Here is a 23,368-nt window from a genome sequence, read left to right on the forward strand (position 1 = left end):
AGACAGACTACGGTTTGCAACTGCACATGGGGACAAAGATTGTACTTTTTGGAGAAATGTCTTCTGGTCTGATGAAACAACCGTAAGCACGGGGGTGGCAGCATCATGTTGTGGGGGTGGCAGCATCATGTTGTGGGGGTGGCAGCATCATGTTGTGGGGGTGGCAGCATCATGTTGTGGGGGTGGCAGCAGCATGTTGTGGGGGTGGCAGCATCATGTTGTGGGGGTGGCAGCATCATGTTGTGTGGGTGCTTTGCTGCAGGAGGGACTGGTGCACTTCACAAAATAAATATATTGAAGCAACATCTCAAGACATCAGTCAGGAAGTTAAAGCTTGGTCGCAAATGGGTCTTCCAAATGGACAATGACCCCAAGCATACTTTCAAAGTTGTGGCAAAAAGGCTAAGGACCACAAAGTCAAGGTATTGGAGTGGCCATCACAAAGCCCTGACCTCAATCCCATAAAAAATGTGTGTGCAGAACTGAAAAAGTGTGTGCGAGCAAGGAGGCTTAGCAACCTGACTCAAGTTACACCAGCTCTGTCAGGAGGAATGGGCCAAAGTTCACCCAATTTATTGTGGGAAGCTTGTGGAAGGCTACCCAAATCGTTTGACCCAAGTTAAATAATTTAAAGGCAATGCTACCAAATACTGATCGAGTGCATGTGAACTTCTGACCCACTGGGAATGTGATGAAAGAAATAAAAGCTGAAATTAAATCATTCTCTCTACTATTATTCTGACATTTCACATTCTTGAAATATAGTGGTGATCCCAACTGACCTAAGACAGGGAATTTTCACGATTAAATGTCAGGAATTGTGAAAAACTGAGTTAAAATGTATTTGGCTAAGGTGTATGTAAACTTCCGACTTCAACTGTAGATACATCCAGTTAGGGGTGTCGGTGGATTGAAGAGTCTGTGAAGGCTCTTTACCCATAATGCACCTCAACTGTAAAAACAAAAACAATGTCAATCACAACATAGGAAAGGAAGGGTTTGGCTCAAATACCCTGCAATAAGCAACAGGGTTGGGTTCCATTACATTTCAATTCAGTCAATTCAGTAAGTTCTCAAGATCTGAAGTTCTGATTTTTCCTCATTGCTTCAAAGAGCTCTCATGTATAAAGTAGAGGTTGGCTCTTACGTACTCTACATACGATAAGAAACAGTGGATGGAGGATGGATGGATGACATGTAATAGTCTCTGTCCAGTAGAGAGCGTTAGAGCTTCAGCCTCCTGGTCTGCTGCTTGATCCTAGTGCAGATCTACCGCTGAGGGAAACAACATAGAACTTCATGTTACCTGTCAGTAGAGGTTGGTGTCTTTTACCTTCATGTTACCTGTCAGCAGTTTGAGTTAGTGTTGATGTCAGCAGAGGTTGGTGTCTCTTACCTTCATGTTACCTGTCAGTAGAGGTTGGTGTCTCTTACCTTCATGTTACCTGTCAGTAGAGGTTGGCTGTCTTTTACCTTCAGGTGTTTTGGTCACTCTGTGGAGACTCCGCCCCCTCTGACATAAGAGAAAATGTTTCCTGAAAAACCTGTTTAATATACAGTATAATGACACCTACTTTTCTGTAATGGTGGGCTGGTGTCTGCTGCACTTCCAGTCTGTGTCCTCACTCCATCCCTCTCTCCTGTCCTCACTCCATCTCTCTCTCCGGTCTTCTCTGTGCATTTGTCCTGACGTAAGTTGAGCTCCTCTGGCACTTCACTCTCCTCTTCTCCCTCTCCCTCCACCTCTTCTTCCTCTCCCTCTTCCTCTCCCTTTCCCTCCTGTGACTCTGTATCTCCCAGCTCTGTTTCAATTTCTCTCTCCTGGGGTTCCATAGTGTCTTCCTGCAGCACTCTCTCCTCCTCAGCCTCCCTTCTGGCCTTCTCCTGTGTCTCTGGAAGAACACACAGGAACACAGATACACACACAGACACACACACACACACACACACACACACACACACACACACACATACACACACACAAAAATGTCACGGGATATTGATTGGTTGGTTAGTTGATTGATTGGTTGATCGATAAAACTACAGACAAGACACCTTTAGTGGCCTGTGTCTTCCATCTCTCTCTGTTCTGATAAACCTCTTCGTTCCACAGAGCCTTGAAGTTCTTCAGGTCCACAGCCAGTAGAGAAAAATGTCCAGTAGCACTGCCCTCTGATCCGGTACTCTTTACACTACCACGCTTAGCATCCTCACAGCTAATACTGTTTAGACTGGAGAGAGGAGAGGAGAAAAGAAGAGAAGAGAAGAGAAGAGAAGAGAAGAGAAGAGAAGAGAGGAGAGGAGAGTAGTAAAAAGAAAAAGGTATCTACATGGTTGACAGGGAGAAGACTTATAGTTAACTGAGACTGGACCACTAGAGGAGAGATAGTTTCTACAAGGTTGACAGAGAGGAGACTTATAGTTAACTGAGACTGGACCACTAGAGGATTTATAGTTTCTACAGGGTTGACAGGGTGAAGACTGTGAAGTTGCCAACTCTCCTTTAAAGCACGGAGTGGAGGCCTGTGTTTGGGATAACAGCAGTGTTTAATCCTCCATAGACTCGACCACACAGCGGGTATAACAGTGTATAAGAGGGTATAACAGGGAATAACAGTGCAACCCTTCACAGGCCCTGAAACTCATTTTGGCTTTCTCACAGTCCTTGGAGCCGGATGACCACATCATCTCCTGGACCCAGTGCCACAAACTGATAGGTCCAGAAGATACACTGTATTGGCGATGCTCTCTTTTCCTACAGGAGAAACAGGAAGTAGAAGCCGGTACCAGGAAGTAGAAGCAGGAATTGTGGTACCTGGAGCGCCTGAACCCTGCCAGGCTGAGTGACGCCTCGTTGATGAGCGGAATGACAATCTTCTCCGTCATTTCTGTCAACACGGTGAAGGTTGGAACCACAATGAAGTCTATAAACCCTGGAGACAGACACATAGAGAGGCCAGTGGTTATCAACCGTGTTTTAACCGTGGCACATCTTGATGGGATAAACAATTCTACAGCACAGCTAACATTTCCCTATTCATTTATTTACTGGTAATGACTTGTATTTTTATTTCGGTTATTTAGCAGAGCGTACCTGTCCCCCCGCGGGAATCGAACCCACAACACTGGCGCTGCAAAAGCCATGCTTTACCAACCAAGGCACATGGGACTCTCTCATCTGATCCATATTACAAATCATCTATTTTTTTGTGACAAACATTTTTTGTAGATTAAATTGGGTTTTGGATATTTAAAAAAAAAAAATTGTCTAGAGACGAGTGGTTTTCTGCATTTTAAAGGTGCAACCACAGACACAAAGCCATGCTCTGTTTGTTTCTATGGCAGAGGCTATGGTATAGCTAAGCCTATTCAGACTTGCTTGTGCTAATGCTTCTCACAAGCAAAGTGAAATTATACAAATTAATTTGCTGATCATGCGCAGCCCTCGAATGACATCGGGTTCGAGTCCAGGCTCTGGTTGGGCCACTCAAGGACATTCAGAGACTTGTCCCGAAGCTACTCCTGAAGCTGTCTTGGCTGTGTGCTTAGGGTCGTTGTCCTGTTGGAAGGTGAACCTTCGCACCAGTCTGAGGTACTGAGCGCGCTGGAGCAGGTTTTCATCAAGGATCTCTCTGTACTTTGCTCCGTTCATCTTTCCCTCGATCCTGACTTGTCTCCCAGTCCCTGCCGCTCAAAAACATCCCTACAGCATGATGCTGCCACCACCATGCTTCACCATAGGGATGGTGCCACGTTTCCTCCAGACATGACGCTTGGCACTCCACAGAGGAACCCTTCTCCAGATCTGTGCCTTGACACAATCCTGTTTCGGAGCTCTACGGACATTTCTTTCAACCTCATGGCTTGGTTTTTGCTCTGACATGCACTGTCAACTGTGGGATCTTATATAGACACGTGTGCCTTTCTAAATCATGTCGAATCAATTGAATTTACCACAGGTGGACTCCAATCAAGTTTTAGAAACAACTCAAGGATGATCAATGGAAACAGAATGTACCTGAACTCAATTTAGAGTCTCATAGCAAAGGGTTGGAATACTTATGTAAATAAGGCTTTCTATAAAGATTTATAAAAACCTGTTTATGGGGTATTGTGTGTCTCTTTTTAAAATCTATTTTAGAATTAGGCTGTAAAGTAACAAAATATGGAAAAATGGAAGGGGTCTGAATACTTCCCAAACGGACTGTATATCACAATGTATGATACTTACTTTACTGTTCATGGAAATGTATCACATATGTCAGGGTTGAGGTTATGTAACTCACCTATCTGGGACTGGGCCACCATGGTTGACTTGTTGTCAGGGTTGAGGTTATATAACTCACCTATCTGGGACTGTGCCACCATGGTTGACTTGCGGTCACACAGAGGAGAGAAGGGCAGTCCTAGTTCAGCCTCCTTATCGCCCTGGAGACACACAGCACATCACATGATCAACATGATGACATCACACCGTCAATAACCCAATCAAGACATGGCATATGGGAGTGTAGTGAGACACCCAATGGACTGGAAGATACTCTTCTCAACACTGATCTTGAAAAAAACGTAAAAACATGAAAATCAATCAATTCACCATCATTAACACAATGGAAAAATATAATTATTTATTATTGAAACATTGAAATACTATGTATGACAGAGAAAAACACATTGGTACAATTTAAAGCCAAGTGGCAAACAATAATGCAGGCACCAGGTACTGGGGATGGAGGTGTGACTAGGTACTGGGGATGGAGGTGTGACTAGGTACTGGGGATGGAGGTGTGACTAGATATTAGTGATGGAGGTGTGACTAGGTATTAGTGAAGGTGGTGTGACTAGGTACTGGGGATGGAGGTGTGACTAGATATTAGTGATGGAGGTGTGACTAGGTACTGGGGATGGAGGTGTGACTAGGTACTAGGGATGGAGATGTGACTAGGTACTAGGGATGGAGATGTGACTAGGTACTAGGGATGGAGGTGTGACTAGATATTAGTGATGGAGGTGTGACTAGGTACTGGGGATGGAGGTGTGACTAGATATTAGTGATGGAGGTGTGACTAGATATTAGTGATGGAGGTGTGACTAGGTACTGGGGATGGAGGTGTGACTAGATATTAGTGATGGAGGTGTGACTAGATACTGGGGATGGAGGTGTGACTAGGTACTAGGGATGGAGGTGTGACTAGGTATTAGTGATGGAGGTGTGACTAGATATTAGTGATGGAGGTGTGACTAGGTACTGGGGATGGAGGTGTGACTAGGTACTGGGGATGGAGGTGTGACTAGGTATTAGTGATGGAGGTGTGACTAGGTATTAGTGATGGTGGTGTGACTAGGTACTGGGGATGGAGGTGTGACTAGATATTAGTGATGAAGGTGTGACTAGGTACTGGGGATGGAGGTGTGACTAGATATTAGTGATGGAGGTGTGACTAGGTATTAGTGATGGTGGTGTGACTAGGTACTGGGGATGGAGGTGTGACTAGATATTAGTGATGGAGGTGTGACTAGGTATTAGTGATGGTGGTGTGACTAGGTACTGGGGATGGAGGTGTGACTAGATATTAGGGATGGAGGTGTGACTAGGTACTGGGGATGGAGGTGTGACCAGGTACTAGGGATGGAGGTGTGACCAGGTACTAGGGATGGAGGTGTGACCAGGTACTAGGGATGGAGATGTGACTAGGTACTAGGGATGGAGATGTGACTAGGTACTAGGGATGGAGATGTGACTAGGTACTAGGGATGGGGGTGTGACTAGATATTAGTGATGGAGGTGTGACTAGGTACTGGGGATGGAGGTGTGACTAGATATTAGTGATGGAGGTGTGACTAGGTACTGGGGATGGAGGTGTGACCAGGTACTAGGGATGGAGGTGTGACCAGGTACTAGGGATGGAGGTGTAACCAGGTACTAGGGATGGAGGTGTGACCAGGTACTAGGGATGGAGATGTGACTAGGTACTAGGGATGGAGATGTGACTAGGTACTAGGGATGGAGATGTGACTAGGCACTAGGGATGGAGGTGTGACCAGGTACTAGGGATGGAGGTGTGACTTCTTAAAACCTCTTAAGGATCGGCCCCTTTTTTCTCAATTTTCGCCTAAAATGACATACCCAAATCTAACTGCCTGTAGCTCAGTAGCCCTGAAACAAGGATATGCATTTTCTTGGTACCATTAGAAAGGAAGCACTTTGAAGTTTGTGGAAATGTGAAAGGAATGTAGTAGAATATAACACAATAGATCTGGTAAAAGATCATACAAAGACAAAAAAAATAATGTATTTTTTGTTTCCATCATCTTTGAAACGCAAGACAAAGGTTATAATGTATTATTCCAGCCCAGGTGCATTTTAGATATGGCCACTAGATGGCAGCAGTGTATGTGCCGAGTTTTAGTCTGATCCAATGAACCATTGCATTTCTATTCAAAATGTTTGAATGTCAAGACTGCCCAAATGTGCCTAATTTGTTTATTAATAACTTTTCATGTTCAAAACTGTGAACTCTCCTCAAACAGTAGCATGGTATTATTTCACTGTAATATCTACTGTAAATTGGACAGTGCAGTTAGATTAACAAGAATTTAAGCTTTCTGCCCATATCAGATATGTCTATGTCCTGGGAAATGTTCTTGTTACTAACAACCTCATGCTAATCTCATTAGTCTAAGTTAGCTCAACCGTCCCGTGGAAGGGACAACAATCCCAAAAAAGTTGCGTTTGAGTGAATCAGTTGCGTTGTTTAGGTAGGGGTGGTAAACATAAGATAGCCCTATTTGGTAAAAGACCAAGTCCATATTATGGCAAGAACAGCTCAAATAAGCAAAGAGAAATGACAGCCCATCAATACTTTAAGACATTAAGGTCAGTCAATTTGTTTCTTCAAGTGCAGCCGCAAAAACCATCAAGTGCTATGATGAAACAGGCTCTCAGGAGGACCGCCACAGGAAAGGAAGACGCAGAGTTACCTCTGCTGCAGAGGATGATTTCATTAGAGTTAGCTGCACCTCAGTTTTCACCCCAAAAAATACTTCACAGAGTTCAAGTAACAGACACATCTCAACATCAACTGTTCAGAGGAGACTGCGTGAATCAGGCCTTCGTGGTTGAATTGCTGCAAAGAAACCACAATGAACACCAATAAGAAGAAGAGACTTGCTTGAGCCAAGAAACACGATCAATGGACATTAGACCAGTGGAAATCTGATAATACTATAAGGCTATCAACACAGCTTAATAAACTATAACATCTCCCTCTGCAACTGGATCCTGGACTTCCTGACAGGCCTCCCCCAGGTGGTGAGGGTAGGTAGCAACACATCTCCCATGCTGATCCTCAACACTGGAGCTCCCCAGGGGTGCGTGCTCAGTCCCCTCCTGTTCTCCCTGTTCACCCACCCAGGCACGACTCCAACACCATCATTAAGTTTGCTGACGACACGACAGTGGTAGGCCTGATCACCGACAACGACAAGACAGCCTATTGGGAGGAGTTCAGAGACCTGACCGTGTGGAGCCAGAATAACAACCAATCCCTCAATGTGACCCAAGACTAAGGAGATGATTGTGGACTACAGGAAAAGGAGCACCAAGCACGTCCCCATTCTCATCGACGGGGCTGTAGTGGAGCAGGTTGGGAGCTTCAAATTCCTTGGTTTCCACATCAATAACAAACTAGATTGGTCCAAACACACCAAGAGAGTTGTGAAGAGGGCACGACAAAGCCTATTCCCCCACAGCAAACTAAAAAGACTTGGCATGGGTCCTGAGATCTTTAAAAGGTTCTACAGCTGCAACATCGAGAGCATTCTGACCGGTTGCATCACTGCCTGGTAAGGCAACTGCTCGGCCTCCGACCACAATGCACTTCAGAGGGTAGTGGGTACGGCCCAGTACATCACTGGGGCTAAGCTGCCTGCCATCCAGGACCTCTACACCAGCCGGTGTCAGAGGAAGGCCCTGAAAATTGTCAAAGACTCCAGTCACCCCAGTCATAGACTGTTCTCTCTACTACCGCATGGCAAGTGGTACCGGTGTGCCAAGTCTAGGACAAAAAGGCTTCTCAACAGTTTTTACCCCCAAGCCATAAGACTCCTGAACAGGTAATCAAATGGCTACCCGGATTATTTACATTGTGTGCCTCCCCCAACCCCTCTTTTACGCTGCTGCTACTCTCGGTTTATCTTATATGCATAGTCACTTTAACTATACATTCATGTACATACTACATAAATTGGCCCGACCAACCAGGGCTCCCGCACATTGGCTAAACGGGCTATCTGCATTGTGTCCCACCACCCACCAACCCCTCTTTTACGCTACTGCTACTCTCTGTTCATCATATATGCACAGTCACTTTAACCATACCTACATGTACATACTACCTCAATCAGCCTGACTAACAGGTGTCTGTATATAGCCTTGCTACTCTTATTTCAAATGTCTTTTTACTGTTGTTTTATTTCTTTACTTAACTACATACCTTTTTTTGTCACCATTGGTTAGAGCCTGTAAGTTAGCATTTCACTGTAAGGTTTACACGTGTTGTATTCGGGGCACGTGATAAATAAACTTTGATTTGATTTGATATCACCCTGTAAGTGTTGTCAACACAGCATAATAAACTAGAACCCTATAAGTCCTGTCAACACAGAATAATTAGAGGTCAAGGGTTAGAAGTCAGAGGTTACCGGTCTGAAGAACTCCTCCAGAAGGGATGCTGTCCAGCGGTAGTATAGGGTTAGAGGTCAGAGGTCACCTGTCTGAAGAACTCCTCCAGAAGGGATGCTGTCCAGCGGTGGTATAGGGTTAGAGGTCAGAGGTTACCTGTCTGAAGAACTCCTCCAGAAGGGATGCTGTCCAGCGGTGGTATAGGGTTAGAGGTCAGAGGTTTCCTGTCTGAAGAACTCCTCCAGAAGGGAAGCTGTCCAGCGGTGGTATAGGGTTAGAGGTCAGAGGTCAGAGGTTACCTGTCTGAAGAACTCCTCCAGAAGGGATGCTGTCCAGCGGTGGTGTAGGGTTAGAGGTCAGAGGTCACCTGTCTGAAGAACTCCTACAGAAGGGATGCTGTCCAGCGGTGGTGTAGGGTCAGAGGTCAGAGGTTACCTGTCTGAAGAACTCCTCCAGAAGGGAAGCTGTCCAGCGGTGGTATAGGGTTAGAGGTCAGAGGTTACCTGTCTGAAGAACTCCTCCAGAAGGGAAGCTGTCCAGCGGTGGTATAGGGTTAGAGGTCAGAGGTCAGAGGTTTCCTGTCTGAAGAACTCCTCCAGAAGGGATGCTGTCCAGCGGTGGTATAGGGTTAGAGGTCAGAGGTCAGAGGTTTCCTGTCTGAAGAACTCCTCCAGAAGGGATGCTGTCCAGCGGTGGTATAGGGTTAGAGGTCAGAGGTCAGAGGTTTCCTGTCTGAAGAACTCCTCCAGAAGGGAAGCTGTCCAGCGGTGGTATAGGGTTAGAGGTCAGAGGTCAGAGGTTACCTGTCTGAAGAACTCCTCCAGAAGGGAAGCTGTCCAGCGGTGGTATAGGGTTAGAGGTCAGAGGTCAGAGGTTACCAGTCTGAAGAACTCCTCCAGAAGGGATGCTGTCCAGCGGTGGTATAGGGTTAGAGGTCAGAGGTCAGAGGTTTCCTGTCTGAAGAACTCCTCCAGAAGGGATGCTGTCCAGCGGTGGTATAGGGTTAGAGGTCAGAGGTCAGAGGTTTCCTGTCTGAAGAACTCCTCCAGAAGGGAAGCTGTCCAGCGGTGGTATAGGGTTAGAGGTCAGAGGTCAGAGGTTACCTGTCTGAAGAACTCCTCCAGAAGGGAAGCTGTCCAGCGGTGGTATAGGGTTAGAGGTCAGAGGTCAGAGGTTACCTGTCTGAAGAACTCCTCCAGAAGGGATGCTGTCCAGCGGTGGTGTAGGGTTAGAGGTCAGAGGTCACCTGTCTGAAGAACTCCTACAGAAGGGATGCTGTCCAGCGGTGGTGTAGGGTCAGAGGTCAGAGGTTACCTGTCTGAAGAACTCCTCCAGAAGGGAAGCTGTCCAGCGGTGGTATAGGGTTAGAGGTCAGAGGTTACCTGTCTGAAGAACTCCTCCAGAAGGGAAGCTGTCCAGCGGTGGTATAGGGTTAGAGGTCAGAGGTCAGAGGTTTCCTGTCTGAAGAACTCCTCCAGAAGGGATGCTGTCCAGCGGTGGTATAGGGTTAGAGGTCAGAGGTCAGAGGTTTCCTGTCTGAAGAACTCCTCCAGAAGGGATGCTGTCCAGCGGTGGTATAGGGTTAGAGGTCAGAGGTCAGAGGTTTCCTGTCTGAAGAACTCCTCCAGAAGGGAAGCTGTCCAGCGGTGGTATAGGGTTAGAGGTCAGAGGTCAGAGGTTACCTGTCTGAAGAACTCCTCCAGAAGGGAAGCTGTCCAGCGGTGGTATAGGGTTAGAGGTCAGAGGTCAGAGGTTACCAGTCTGAAGAACTCCTCCAGAAGGGATGCTGTCCAGCGGTGGTATAGGGTTAGAGGTCAGAGGTCAGAGGTTTCCTGTCTGAAGAACTCCTCCAGAAGGGATGCTGTCCAGCGGTGGTATAGGGTTAGAGGTCAGAGGTCAGAGGTTTCCTGTCTGAAGAACTCCTCCAGAAGGGAAGCTGTCCAGCGGTGGTATAGGGTTAGAGGTCAGAGGTCAGAGGTTACCTGTCTGAAGAACTCCTCCAGAAGGGAAGCTGTCCAGCGGTGGTATAGGGTTAGAGGTCAGAGGTCAGAGGTTACCTGTCTGAAGAACTCCTCCAGAAGGGAAGCTGTCCAGCGGTGGTATAGGGTTAGAGGTCAGAGGTCAGAGGTTACCTGTCTGAAGAACTCCTCCAGAAGGGATGCTGTCCAGCGGTGGTATAGGGTTAGAGGTCAGAGGTCAGAGGTTACCTGTCTGAAGAACTCCTCCAGAAGGGAAGCTGTCCAGCGGTGGTATAGGGTTAGAGGTCAGAGGTCAGAGGTTACCTGTCTGAAGAACTCCTCCAGAAGGGATGCTGTCCAGCGGTGGTGCAGGTCCCATGTCTTAGCTGGGTGGCTGATATCAGCTGTATGGAGCAGCAAAGACATGGCTTTGGGTTTATCAATCCTGGTGGACACACACACACACGCGCGTGGTTAGATAGTTAACAGTAGAGACAGGGCTTTGGGTTTATCAATCCTGGTGCACACACACACACACACACGCACGGTTAGATAGTTAACAGTAGAGACAGGGCTCTGGGTTTCTCATTTCTGGAGAAGGAGACAGAGAGATAGAAGGGTAAATCCATGACATCACAGCAGACAGTCTGTATGTGTTGTAACAACGACAAGGTCGGAGATCAGCAGACAGTCTGTATGTGTTGTAACAACGACAAGGTCAGGGTTCAGCAGAGAGTCTTTATGTGTTGTAACAACGACAAGGTCAGAGTTCAGCAGACAGTCTGTATGTGTTGTAACAACGACAAGGTCAGGGTTCAGCAGAGAGTCTTTATGTGTTGTAACAACGACAAGGTCAGAGTTCAGCAGACAATCTGTATGTGTTGTAACAACGACAAGGTCAGAGTTCAACAGACAGTCTGTATGTGTTGTAACAATGACAAGGTCAAAGTTCAGCAGACAGTCTGTATGTGTTGTAACAATGGCAAAGTCAGAGTTCACTCAACATGTATCTATCAGTCTGACCCAGCAGGAACTAATAGAGGATCAGGACAGTGGTGACAGAGGAGAGGACAGGAACTAATAGAGGATCAGGACAGTGCTGACAGAGTAGAGGACAGGAACTAATAGAGGATCAGGAGAGATGAGAGGACAGGAACTAATAGAGGATCAGGACAGATGAGAGGACAGGAACTAATAGAGGATCAGGACAGAGGAGAGGACAGGAACTAATAGAGGATCAGGACAGATGAGAGGACAGGAACTAATAGAGGATCAGGACAGATGAGAGGACAGGAACTAATAGAGGATCAGGACAGAGGAGAGGACAGGAACTAATAGAGGATCAGGACAGTGGTGACAGAGGGGAGGACAGGAACTAATAGAGGATCAGGACAAAGGAGAGGACAGGAACTAATAGAGAATCAGGACAGAGGAGAGAACAAGAACTAATAGAGGATAGAGGATCGGGACAGATTGGAGGACAGGAACGAATAGAGGTTCAGGACAGAGGAGAGGACAGGAACTAATAGAGGATCAGGACAGAGGAGAGTACAGGAACTAATAGAGGATCAGGACAGAGGAGAGGACAGGAACTAATAGAGGATCAGGACAGTGGTGACAGAGGAGAGGAACTAATAGAGGATCAGGACAGAGGAGAGGACAGGAATTAATAGAGATCAGGACAGAGGAGAGAACAGGAACTAATAGAGGATCAGGACAGATGAGAGGACAGGAACGAATAGAGGTTCAGGACAGAGGAGAGGACAGGAACTAATAGAGGATCAGGACAGAGGAGAGTACAGGAACTAATAGAGGATCAGGACAGAGGAGAGGACAGGAACTAATAGAGGATCAGGACAGTGGTGACAGAGGAGAGGAACTAATAGAGGATCAGGACAGAAGAGAGGACAGAAACTAATAGAGGATCAGGACAGTGCTGACAGAGTAGAGGACAGGAACTAATAGAGGATCAGGGCAGAGCAGAGAACAGGAACTAATAGAGGATCAGGACAGTGCTGACAGAGTAGAGGACAGGAACTAATAGAGGATCAGGGCAGAGCAGAGAACAGGAACTAATAGAGGGTCAGGACAGAGGAGAGGACAGGAACTAATAGAGGATCAGGACAGAGGAGAGAACAGGAACTAATAGAGGATCAGGACAGACGAGAGGACAGGAACTAATAGAGGATCAGGACAGTGGTGACAGAGTGGAGGACAGGAACTAATAGAGGATCAGGACAAAGGAGAGGACATGAACTAATAGAGAATCAGGACAGAGGAGAGAACAAGAACTAATAGAGGATCAGGACAGATGAGAGGATACAAACGAATAGAGGTTCAGGACAGAGGAGAGGACAGGAACTAATAGAGGATCAGGACAGAGGAGAGAACAGGAACTAATAGAGGATCAGGACAGATGAGAGGACAGGAACGAATAGAGGTTCAGGACAGAGGAGAGGACAGGAACTAATAGAGGATCAGGACAGAGGAGAGGACAGGAACTAATAGAGGATCAGGACAGTGGTGACAGAGTGGAGGACAGGAACTAATAGAGGATCAGGACAAAGGAGAGGACATGAACTAATAGAGAATCAGGACAGAGGAGAGAACAAGAACTAATAGAGGATCAGGACAGTGCTGACAGAGTAGAGGACAGGAACTAATAGAGGAACAGGGCAGAGCAGAGAACAGGAACTAATAGAGGGTCAGGACAGACGAGAGGACAGGAACTAATAGAGGATCAGGACAGTGGTGACAGAGTGGAGGACAGGAACTAATAGAGGATCAGGACAAAGGAGAGGACATGAACTAATAGAGAATCAGGACAGAGGAGAGAACAAGAACTAATAGAGGATCAGGACAGTGCTGACAGAGTAGAGGACAGGAACTAATAGAGGAACAGGGCAGAGCAGAGAACAGGAACTAATAGAGGATCAGGACAGTGCTGACAGAGTAGAGGACAGGAACTAATATAGGATCAGGGCAGAGCAGAGGACAGGAACTAATAGAGGATCAGGACAGTGGTGACAGAGGAGAGAACAGGAACTAATAGAGGATCAGGACAGATGACAGGACAGGAACTAATAGAGGATCAGGGCAGAGCAGAGAACATGAACTAATAGAGGGTCAGGACAGAGGAGAGGACAGGAACTAATAGAGGATCAGGACAGAGGAGAGAACAGGAACTAATAGAGGATCAGGACAGACGAGAGGACAGGAACTAATAGAGGCTCAGGACAGTGGTGACAGAGTGGAGGACAGGAACTAATAGAGGATCAGGACAAAGGAGAGGACATGAACTAATAGAGAATCAGGACAGAGGAGAGAACAAGAACTAATAGAGGATCAGGACAGTGCTGACAGAGTAGAGGACAGGAACTAATAGAGGAACAGGGCAGAGCAGAGAACAGGAACTAATAGAGGATCAGGACAGTGCTGACAGAGTAGAGGACAGGAACTAATAGAGGTTCAGGACAGAGGAGAGGACAGGAACTAATAGAGGATCAGGACAGAGGAGAGGACAGGAACTAATAGAGGATCAGGACAGAGGAGAGGACAGGAACTAATAGAGGATCAGGACAGTGGTGACAGAGGAGAGGAACTAATAGAGGATCAGGACAGAGGAGAGGACAGGAACTAATAGTAGATCATGACAGAGGAGAGGACAGGAACTAATAGAGGATCAGGACAGTGCTGACAGAGTAGAGGACAGGAACTAATAGAGGAACAGGGCAGAGCAGAGAACATGAACTAATAGAGGATCAGGACAGTGCTGACAGAGTAGAGGACAGGAACTAATATAGGATCAGGGCAGAGCAGAGGACAGGAACTAATAGAGGATCAGGACAGTGGTGACAGAGGAGAGAACAGGAACTAATAGAGGATCAGGACAGATGACAGGACAGGAACTAATAGAGGATCAGGACAGAGGAGAGGACAGGAACTAATAGAGGATCAGGACAGAGGAGAGGACAGGAACTAATAGAGGATCAGGACAGATGAGAGGACAGGAACTAATAGAGGTTCAGGACAGAGGAGAGGGCAGGAACTAATAGAGGATCAGGACAGAGGAGAGGACAGGAACTAATAGAGGATCAGGACAGTGGTGACAGAGGAGAGGACAGGAACTAATAGAGGATCAGGACAGTGGTGACAGAGGAGAGAACAGGAACTCATAGAGGATCAGGACAGTTGTGACAGAGGAGAGGAGAGGAACTAATAGAGGATCAGGACAGTGGTGACAGAGGAGAGGACAGGAACTAATATAGGATCAGGGCAGAGCAGAGGACAGGAACTAATAGAGGATCAGGACAGTGGTGACAGAGGAGAGAACAGGAACTAATAGAGGATCAGGACAGATGACAGGACAGGAACTAATAGAGGATCAGGACAGAGGAGAGGACAGGAACTAATAGAGGATCAGGACAGAGGACAGGACAGGAACTAATAGAGGATCAGGACAGATGAGAGGACAGGAACTAATAGAGGTTCAGGACAGAGGAGAGGGCAGGAACTAATAGAGGATCAGGACAGAGGAGAGGACAGGAACTAATAGAGGATCAGGACAGTGGTGACAGAGGAGAGGACAGGAACTAATAGAGGATCAGGACAGTGGTGACAGAGGAGAGAACAGGAACTCATAGAGGATCAGGACAGTTGTGACAGAGGAGAGGAGAGGAACTAATAGAGGATCAGGACAGTGGTGACAGAGGAGAGGACAGGAACTAATAGAGGATCAGGACAGTGCTGACAGAGGAGAGGACAGGAACTAATAGAGGATCAGGAGAGATGAGAGGACAGGAACTAATAGAGGATCAGGACAGATGAGAGGACAGGAACTAATAGAGGATCAGGACAGATGAGAGGACAGGAACTAATAGAGGATCAGGACAGAGGAGAGAACAGGAACTAATAGAGGATCAGGACAGATGAGAGGACAGGAACGAATAGAGGTTCAGGACAGAGGAGAGGACAGGAACTAATAGAGGATCAGGACAGAGGAGAGTACAGGAACTAATAGAGGATCAGGACAGAGGAGAGGACAGGAACTAATAGAGGATCAGGACAGTGGTGACAGAGGAGAGGAACTAATAGAGGATCAGGACAGAAGAGAGGACAGAAACTAATAGAGGATCAGGACAGTGCTGACAGAGGAGAGGACAGGAACTAATAGAGGATCAGGGCAGAGCAGAGAACAGGAACTAATAGAGGATCAGGACAGTGCTGACAGAGTAGAGGACAGGAACTAATAGAGGATCAGGGCAGAGCAGAGAACAGGAACTAATAGAGGGTCAGGACAGAGGAGAGGAGAGGAACTAATAGAGGATCAGGACAGAGGAGAGAACAGGAACTAATAGAGGATCAGGACAGACGAGAGGACAGGAACTAATAGAGGATCAGGACAGTGGTGACAGAGTGGAGGACAGGAACTAATAGAGGATCAGGACAAAGGAGAGGACATGAACTAATAGAGAATCAGGACAGAGGAGAGAACAAGAACTAATAGAGGATCAGGACAGATGAGAGGATACGAACGAATAGAGGTTCAGGACAGAGGAGAGGACAGGAACTAATAGAGGATCAGGACAGAGGAGAGAACAGGAACTAATAGAGGATCAGGACAGATGAGAGGACAGGAACGAATAGAGGTTCAGGACAGAGGAGAGGACAGGAACTAATAGAGGATCAGGACAGAGGAGAGGACAGGAACTAATAGAGGATCAGGACAGAGGAGAGGACAGGAACTAATAGAGGATCAGGACAGTGGTGACAGAGGAGAGGAACTAATAGAGGATCAGGACAGAGGAGAGGACAGGAACTAATAGTAGATCATGACAGAGGAGAGGACAGGAACTAATAGAGGATCAGGACAGTGCTGACAGAGTAGAGGACAGGAACTAATAGAGGAACAGGGCAGAGCAGAGAACAGGAACTAATAGAGGATAAGGACAGTGCTGACAGAGTAGAGGACAGGAACTAATATAGGATCAGGGCAGAGCAGAGGACAGGAACTAATAGAGGATCAGGACAGTGGTGACAGAGGAGAGAACAGGAACTAATAGAGGATCAGGACAGATGACAGGACAGGAACTAATAGAGGATCAGGACAGAGGAGAGGACAGGAACTAATAGAGGATCAGGACAGAGGAGAGGACAGGAACTAATAGAGGATCAGGACAGATGAGAGGACAGGAACTAATAGAGGTTCAGGACAGAGGAGAGGGCAGGAACTAATAGAGGGTCAGGACAGAGGAGAGGACAGGAACTAATAGAGGATCAGGACAGTGGTGACAGAGGAGAGGACATGAACTAATAGAGGATCAGGACAGTGGTGACAGAGGAGAGAACAGGAACTCATAGAGGATCAGGACAGTTGTGACAGAGGAGAGGAGAGGAACTAATAGAGGATCAGGACAGTGGTGACAGAGGAGAGGACAGGAACTAATAGAGGATCAGGACAGTGCTGACAGAGGAGAGGACAGGAACTAATAGAGGATCAGGAGAGATGAGAGGACAGGAACTAATAGAGGATCAGGACAGATGAGAGGACAGGAACTAATAGAGGTTCAGGACAGATGAGAGGACAGGAACTAATAGAGGACCAGGACAGAGGAGAGGACAGGAACTAATAGAGGATCAGGAGAGATGAGAAGACAGGAACTAATAGAGGATCAGGAAAAAGGAGAAGACAGGAACTAATAGAGGATCAGGACAGAGGAGAGGACAGGAACTAATAGAGGATCAGGACAGTGGTGACAGAGGGGAGGACAGGAACTAATAGAGGATCAGGACAAGGGAGAGGACAGGAACTAATAGAGAATCAGGACAGAGGAGAGAACAGGAACTAATAGAGGATCGGGACAGTGGTGACAGAGGAGAGGACATGAACTAATAGAGGATCAGGACAGTGGTGACAGAGGAGAGAACAGGAACTCATAGAGGATCAGGACAGTTGTGACAGAGGAGAGGAGAGGAACTAATAGAGGATCAGGACAGTGGTGACAGAGGAGAGGACAGGAACTAATAGAGGATCAGGACAGTGCTGACAGAGGAGAGGACAGGAACTAATAGAGGATCAGGAGAGATGAGAGGACAGGAACTAATAGAGGATCAGGACAGATGAGAGGACAGGAACTAATAGAGGTTCAGGACAGATGAGAGGACAGGAACTAATAGAGGACCAGGACAGAGGAGAGGACAGGAACTAATAGAGGATCAGGAGAGATGAGAAGACAGGAACTAATAGAGGATCAGGAAAAAGGAGAAGACAGGAACTAATAGAGGATCAGGACAGAGGAGAGGACAGGAACTAATAGAGGATCAGGACAGTGGTGACAGAGGGGAGGACAGGAACTAATAGAGGATCAGGACAAGGGAGAGGACAGGAACTAATAGAGAATCAGGACAGAGGAGAGAACAGGAACTAATAGAGGATCGGGACAGATTGGAGGACAGGAACGAATAGAGGTTCAGGACAGAGGAGAGGACAGGAACTAATAGAGGATCAGGACAGAGGAGAGTACAGGAACTAATATAGAATCAGGACAGAGGAGAGGACAGGAACTAATAGAGGCTCAGGACAGTGGTGACAGAGGAGAGGAACTAATAGAGGATCAGGACAGAGGAGAGGACAGGAACTAATTGAGGATCAGGACAGAGGAGAGAACAGGATCTAATAGAGGATCGGGACAGATGAGAGGACAGGAACGAATAGAGGATCAGGACAGTGGTGACAGAGAGGAACTAATAGAGGATCAGGACAGAGGAGAGGACAGAAACTAATAGAGGATCAGGACAGTGCTGACAGAGTAGAGGACAGGAACTAATAGAGGATCAGGGCAGAGCAGAGAACAGGAACTAATAGAGGATCAGGACAGTGATGACAGAGTAGAGGACAGGAACTAATAGAGGATCAGGGCAGAGCAGAGAACAGGAACTAATAGAGGGTCAGGACAGAGGAGATGACAGGAACTAATAGAGGATCAGGACAGAGGAGAGAACAGGAACTAATAGAGGTTCAGGACAGACGAGAGGACAGGAACTAATAGAGGATCAGGACAGATTGGAGGACAGGAACGAATAGAGGTTCAGGACAGAGGAGAGGACAGGAACTAATAGAGGATCAGGACAGAGGAGAGTACAGGAACTAATAGAGAATCAGGACAGAGGAGAGGACAGGAACTAATAGAGGCTCAGGACAGTGGTGACAGAGGAGAGGAACTAATAGAGGATCAGGACAGAGGAGAGGACAGGAACTAATTGAGGATCAGGACAGAGGAGAGAACAGGATCTAATAGAGGATCGGGACAGATGAGAGGACAGGAACGAATAGAGGTTCAGGACAGAGGAGAGGACAGGAACTAATAGAGGATCAGGACAGAGGAGAGAACAGGAACTAATAGAGGATCAGGACAGAGGAGAGGACAGGAACTAATAAAGGATCAGGACAGTGGTGACAGAGAGGAACTAATAGAGGATCAGGACAGAGGAGAGGACAGAAACTAATAGAGGATCAGGACAGTGCTGACAGAGTAGAGGACAGGAACTAATAGAGGATCAGGGCAGAGCAGAGAACAGGAACTAATAGAGGATCAGGACAGTGATGACAGAGTAGAGGACAGGAACTAATAGAGGATCAGGGCAGAGCAGAGAACAGGAACTAATAGAGGGTCAGGACAGAGGAGATGACAGGAACTAATAGAGGATCAGGACAGAGGAGAGAACAGGAACTAATAGAGGATCAGGACAGACGAGAGGACAGGAACTAATAGAGGATCAGGACAGTGGTGACAGAGTGGAGGACAGGAACTAATAGAGGATCAGGACAAAGGAGAGGACAGGGCTTATAGAGAATCAGGACAGAGGAGAGAACAGGAACTAATAGAGGATCAGGACAGAGGAGAGGACAGGAACTAATAGATGATCAGGACAGTGGTGACAGAGGAGAGGAACTAATAGAGGATCAGGACAGAGGAGAGGACAGGAACTAATAGAGGATCAGGACAGAGGAGAGAACAGGAACTAATAGAGGATCGGGACAGATGAGAGGACAGGAACGAATAGAGGTTCAGGACAGAGGAGAGGACAGGAACTAATAGAGGATCAGGACAGAGGAGAGAACATGAACTAATAGAGGATCAGGACAGATGAGAGGACAGGAACGAATAGAGGTTCAGGACAGAGGAGAGGACAGGAACTAATAGAGGATCAGGACAGAGGAGAGTACAGGAACTAATAGAGGATCAGGACAGAGGAGAGGACAGGAACTAATAGAGGATCAGGACAGTGGTGACAGAGGAGAGGAACTAATAGAGGATCAGGACAGAGGAGAGGACAGAAACTAATAGAGGATCAGGACAGTGCTGACAGAGTAGAGGACATGAACTAATAGAGGATCAGGGCAGAGCAGAGAACAGGAACTAATAGAGGATCAGGACAGTGCTGACAGAGTAGAGGACAGGAACTAATAGAGGATCAGGGCAGAGCAGAGAACAGGAACTAATAGAGGGTCAGGACAGAGGAGAGGACAGGAACTAATAGAGGATCAGGACAGCGGAGAGAACAGGAACTAATAGAGGATCAGGACAGACGAGAGGACAGGAACTAATAGAGGATCAGGACAGTGGTGACAGAGTGGAGGACAGGAACTAATAGAGGATCAGGACAAAGGAGAGGACAGGAACTAATAGAGGATCAGGACAGAGGAGAGAACAGGAACTAATAGAGGATCAGGACAGATGAGAGGACAGGAACTAATTGAGGATCAGGACAGATGAGAGGACAGGAACGAATAGAGGTTCAGGACAGAGGAGAGGACAGGAACTAATAGAGGATCAGGACAGAGGAGAGGACAGGAACTAATAGAGGATCAGGACAGAGGAGAGGACAGGAACTAATAGAGGAGAGGACAGTGGTGACAGAGGAGAGGAACTAATATAGGATCAGGACAGAGGAGAGGACAGGAACTAATAGAGGATCAGGACAGAGGAGAGAACAGGAACTAATAGAGGATCAGGACAGAGGAGAGGACAGGAACTAATAGAGGATCAGGACAGAGGAGAGAACAGGAACTAATAGGGGATCAGGACAGAGGAGAGGACAGGAACTAATAGAGGATCAGAACAGAGGAGAGGACAGGAACTAATAGAGGATCAGGACAGAGGAGAGAACAGGAACTAATAGAGGATCAGGACAGAGGAGAGGACAGGAACTAATAGGGGATCAGGACAGAGGAGAGGACAGTAACTAATAGAGGATCAGGACAGAGGAGAGGACAGGAACTAATAGAGGATCAGGACAGAGGAGAGGACAGGAAATAATAGAGGATCAGGACAGAGGAGAGGGCAGGAACTATTAGAGGATCAGGACAGAGGAGAGGACAGGAAATAATAGAGGATCAGGACAGTGGTGACAGAGGAGAGAACAGGAACTAATAGAGAATCAGGACAGTGGTGACAGAGGAGAGGACAGGAACTAATAGAGGATCAGGATAGTGGTGGCAGAGGAGAGGACAGGAACTAATAGAGGATCAGGACAGTGCTGACAGAGGAGAGGTCAGGAACTAATAGAGGATCAGAACAGAGGAGAGGACAGGAACTAATAGAGGATCAGGACAGAGGAGAGAACAGGAACTAATAGAGGTTCAGGACAGAGGAGAGGACAGGAACTAATAGAGGATCAGGACAGTGCTGAAAGAGGAGAGGTCAGGAACTAATAGAGGATCAGAACAGAGGAGAGGACAGGAACTAATAGAGGATCAGGACAGAGGAGAGAACAGGAACTAATAGAGGATCAGGACAGAGGAGAGGACAGGAACTAATAGAGGATCAGGACAGAGGAGAGAACAGGAACTAATAGGGGATCAGGACAGAGGAGAGGACAGGAACTAATAGAGGATCAGGACAGATGAGAGGACAGGAACTAATAGAGGATCAGGACAGTGCTGACAGAGGAGGGAACAGGAACTAATAGAGGATCAGAACAGAGGAGAGGACAGGAACTAAGAGAGGATCAGGACAGAGTAGAGAACAGGAACTAATAGAGGTTCAGGACAGAGGAGAGGACAGGAACTAATAGAGGTTCAGGACAGACGAGAGGACAGGGACTAATAGAGGATCAGGACAGAGGAGAGGACAGGAACTAATAGAGGATCAGGACAGAGGAGAGGACAGGAACTAATAGAGGTTCAGGACAGACGAGAGGACAGGAACTAATAGAGGATCAGGACAGTGGAGAGGACAGGAACTAATAGAGGATCAGGACAGTGGTGACAGAGGAGAGGACAGGAACTAATAGAGAATCAGGACAGTGGTGACAGAGGAGAGAACAGGAACTAATAGAGGATCAGGACAGATGAGAGGACAGGAACTAATAGAGGATCAGGACAGTGGTGACAGAGGAGAGAACAGGAACTCATAGAGGATCAGGACAGTGCTGACAGAGGAGAGAACAGGAACTAATAGAGGATCGGGACAGTGGTGACAGAGGAGAGAACAGGAACTAATAGAGAATCAGGACAGAGGAGAGGACAGGAACTAATAGAGGTTCAGGACAGACGAGAGGACAGGAACTAATAGAGGATCAGGACAGAGGAGAGAACAGGAACTAATAGAAGATCAGGACAAAGGAGAGGACAGGAACTAATAAAGGATCAGGACAGAGGAGAGAACAGGAACTAATAGAGGATCAGGTCAGAGGAGAGGACAGGAACTAATTGAGGATCAGGACAGAGGTGAGGACAGGAACTAATAGAGGATCAGGACAGAGGAGAGGACAGGAACGAATAGAGGTTCAGGACAGAGGAGAGGACAGGAACAAATAGAGGATCAGGACAGTGCTGAAAGAGGAGAGGTCAGGAACTAATAGAGGATTAGGACAGAGGAGAGGACAGGAACTAATAGAGGATGAGGACAGAGGAGAGGACAGGAACTAATAGAGGATCAGGACAGAGGAGAGAACAGGAACTAATAGAGGATCAGGTCAGAGGAGAGGACAGGAACTAATTGAGGATCAGGACAGAGGTGAGGACAGGAACTAATAGAGGATCAGGACAGAGGAGAGGACAGGAACTAATAGAGGATCAGGACAGAGGAGAGGACAGGAACTAATAGAGGATCAGGACAGAGGAGAGGACAGGAACTAATTGAGGATCAGGACAGAGGAGAGGACAGGAACTAATAGAGGATCAGGACAGAGGAGAGGACAGGAACTAATAGAGGATCAGGACAGAGGAGAGGACAGGAACTAATTGAGGATCAGGATAGAGGAGAGGACAGGAACTAATAGAGGATCAGGACAGAGGAGAGGACAGGAACTAATAGAGGATCAGGACAGATGAGAGGACAGGAACTAATAGAGGATCAGGACAGTGGTGACAGAGGAGGGAACAGGAACTAATAGAGGATCAGAACAGAGGAGAGGACAGGAACTAATAGAGGATAAGGACAGAGTAGAGAACAGGAACTAATAGAGGTTCAGGACAGACGAGAGGACAGGAACTAATAGAGGATAGGACAGTGGAGAGGATAGGAACTAATAGAGGATCAGGACAGTGGTGACAGAGGAGAGGACAGGAACTAATAGAGAATCAGGACAGTGGTGACAGAGGAGAGAACAGGAACTAATAGAGGAGCAGGACAGTGCTGACAGAGGAGAGGACGGGAACTAATAGAGGATCAGGACAGAGGAGAGGACAGGAACTAATAGAGAATCAGGACAGATGAGAGGA

General features: G+C 47.1%; 1 protein-coding gene across 1 annotated transcript in view; it reads right to left on the reverse strand.

Moving 5' to 3' along the window:
- Positions 1–770: 770 nt before the first annotated feature.
- LOC110508296 (calcium/calmodulin-dependent 3',5'-cyclic nucleotide phosphodiesterase 1A-like) overlaps positions 771–23,368 on the reverse strand; it is an 81,913-nt gene continuing 59,315 nt past the window's right edge. Inside the window, exons 10-14 of the mRNA XM_036967030.1 lie at positions 10,966–11,086; positions 4,347–4,428; positions 2,816–2,933; positions 2,054–2,231; positions 771–1,884 (exon numbers count right to left, since the gene is read on the reverse strand). Of these exons, the coding sequence (XP_036822925.1) occupies positions 1,549–1,884; positions 2,054–2,231; positions 2,816–2,933; positions 4,347–4,428; positions 10,966–11,086 (835 nt within the window). The 3' untranslated portion in view covers positions 771–1,548. The remainder of the gene's footprint in view (positions 1,885–2,053; positions 2,232–2,815; positions 2,934–4,346; positions 4,429–10,965; positions 11,087–23,368) is intronic.

This window comes from Oncorhynchus mykiss, chromosome 28 (assembly GCF_013265735.2).
Source record: "Oncorhynchus mykiss isolate Arlee chromosome 28, USDA_OmykA_1.1, whole genome shotgun sequence".
Lineage (NCBI taxonomy): Eukaryota > Metazoa > Chordata > Actinopteri > Salmoniformes > Salmonidae > Oncorhynchus > Oncorhynchus mykiss.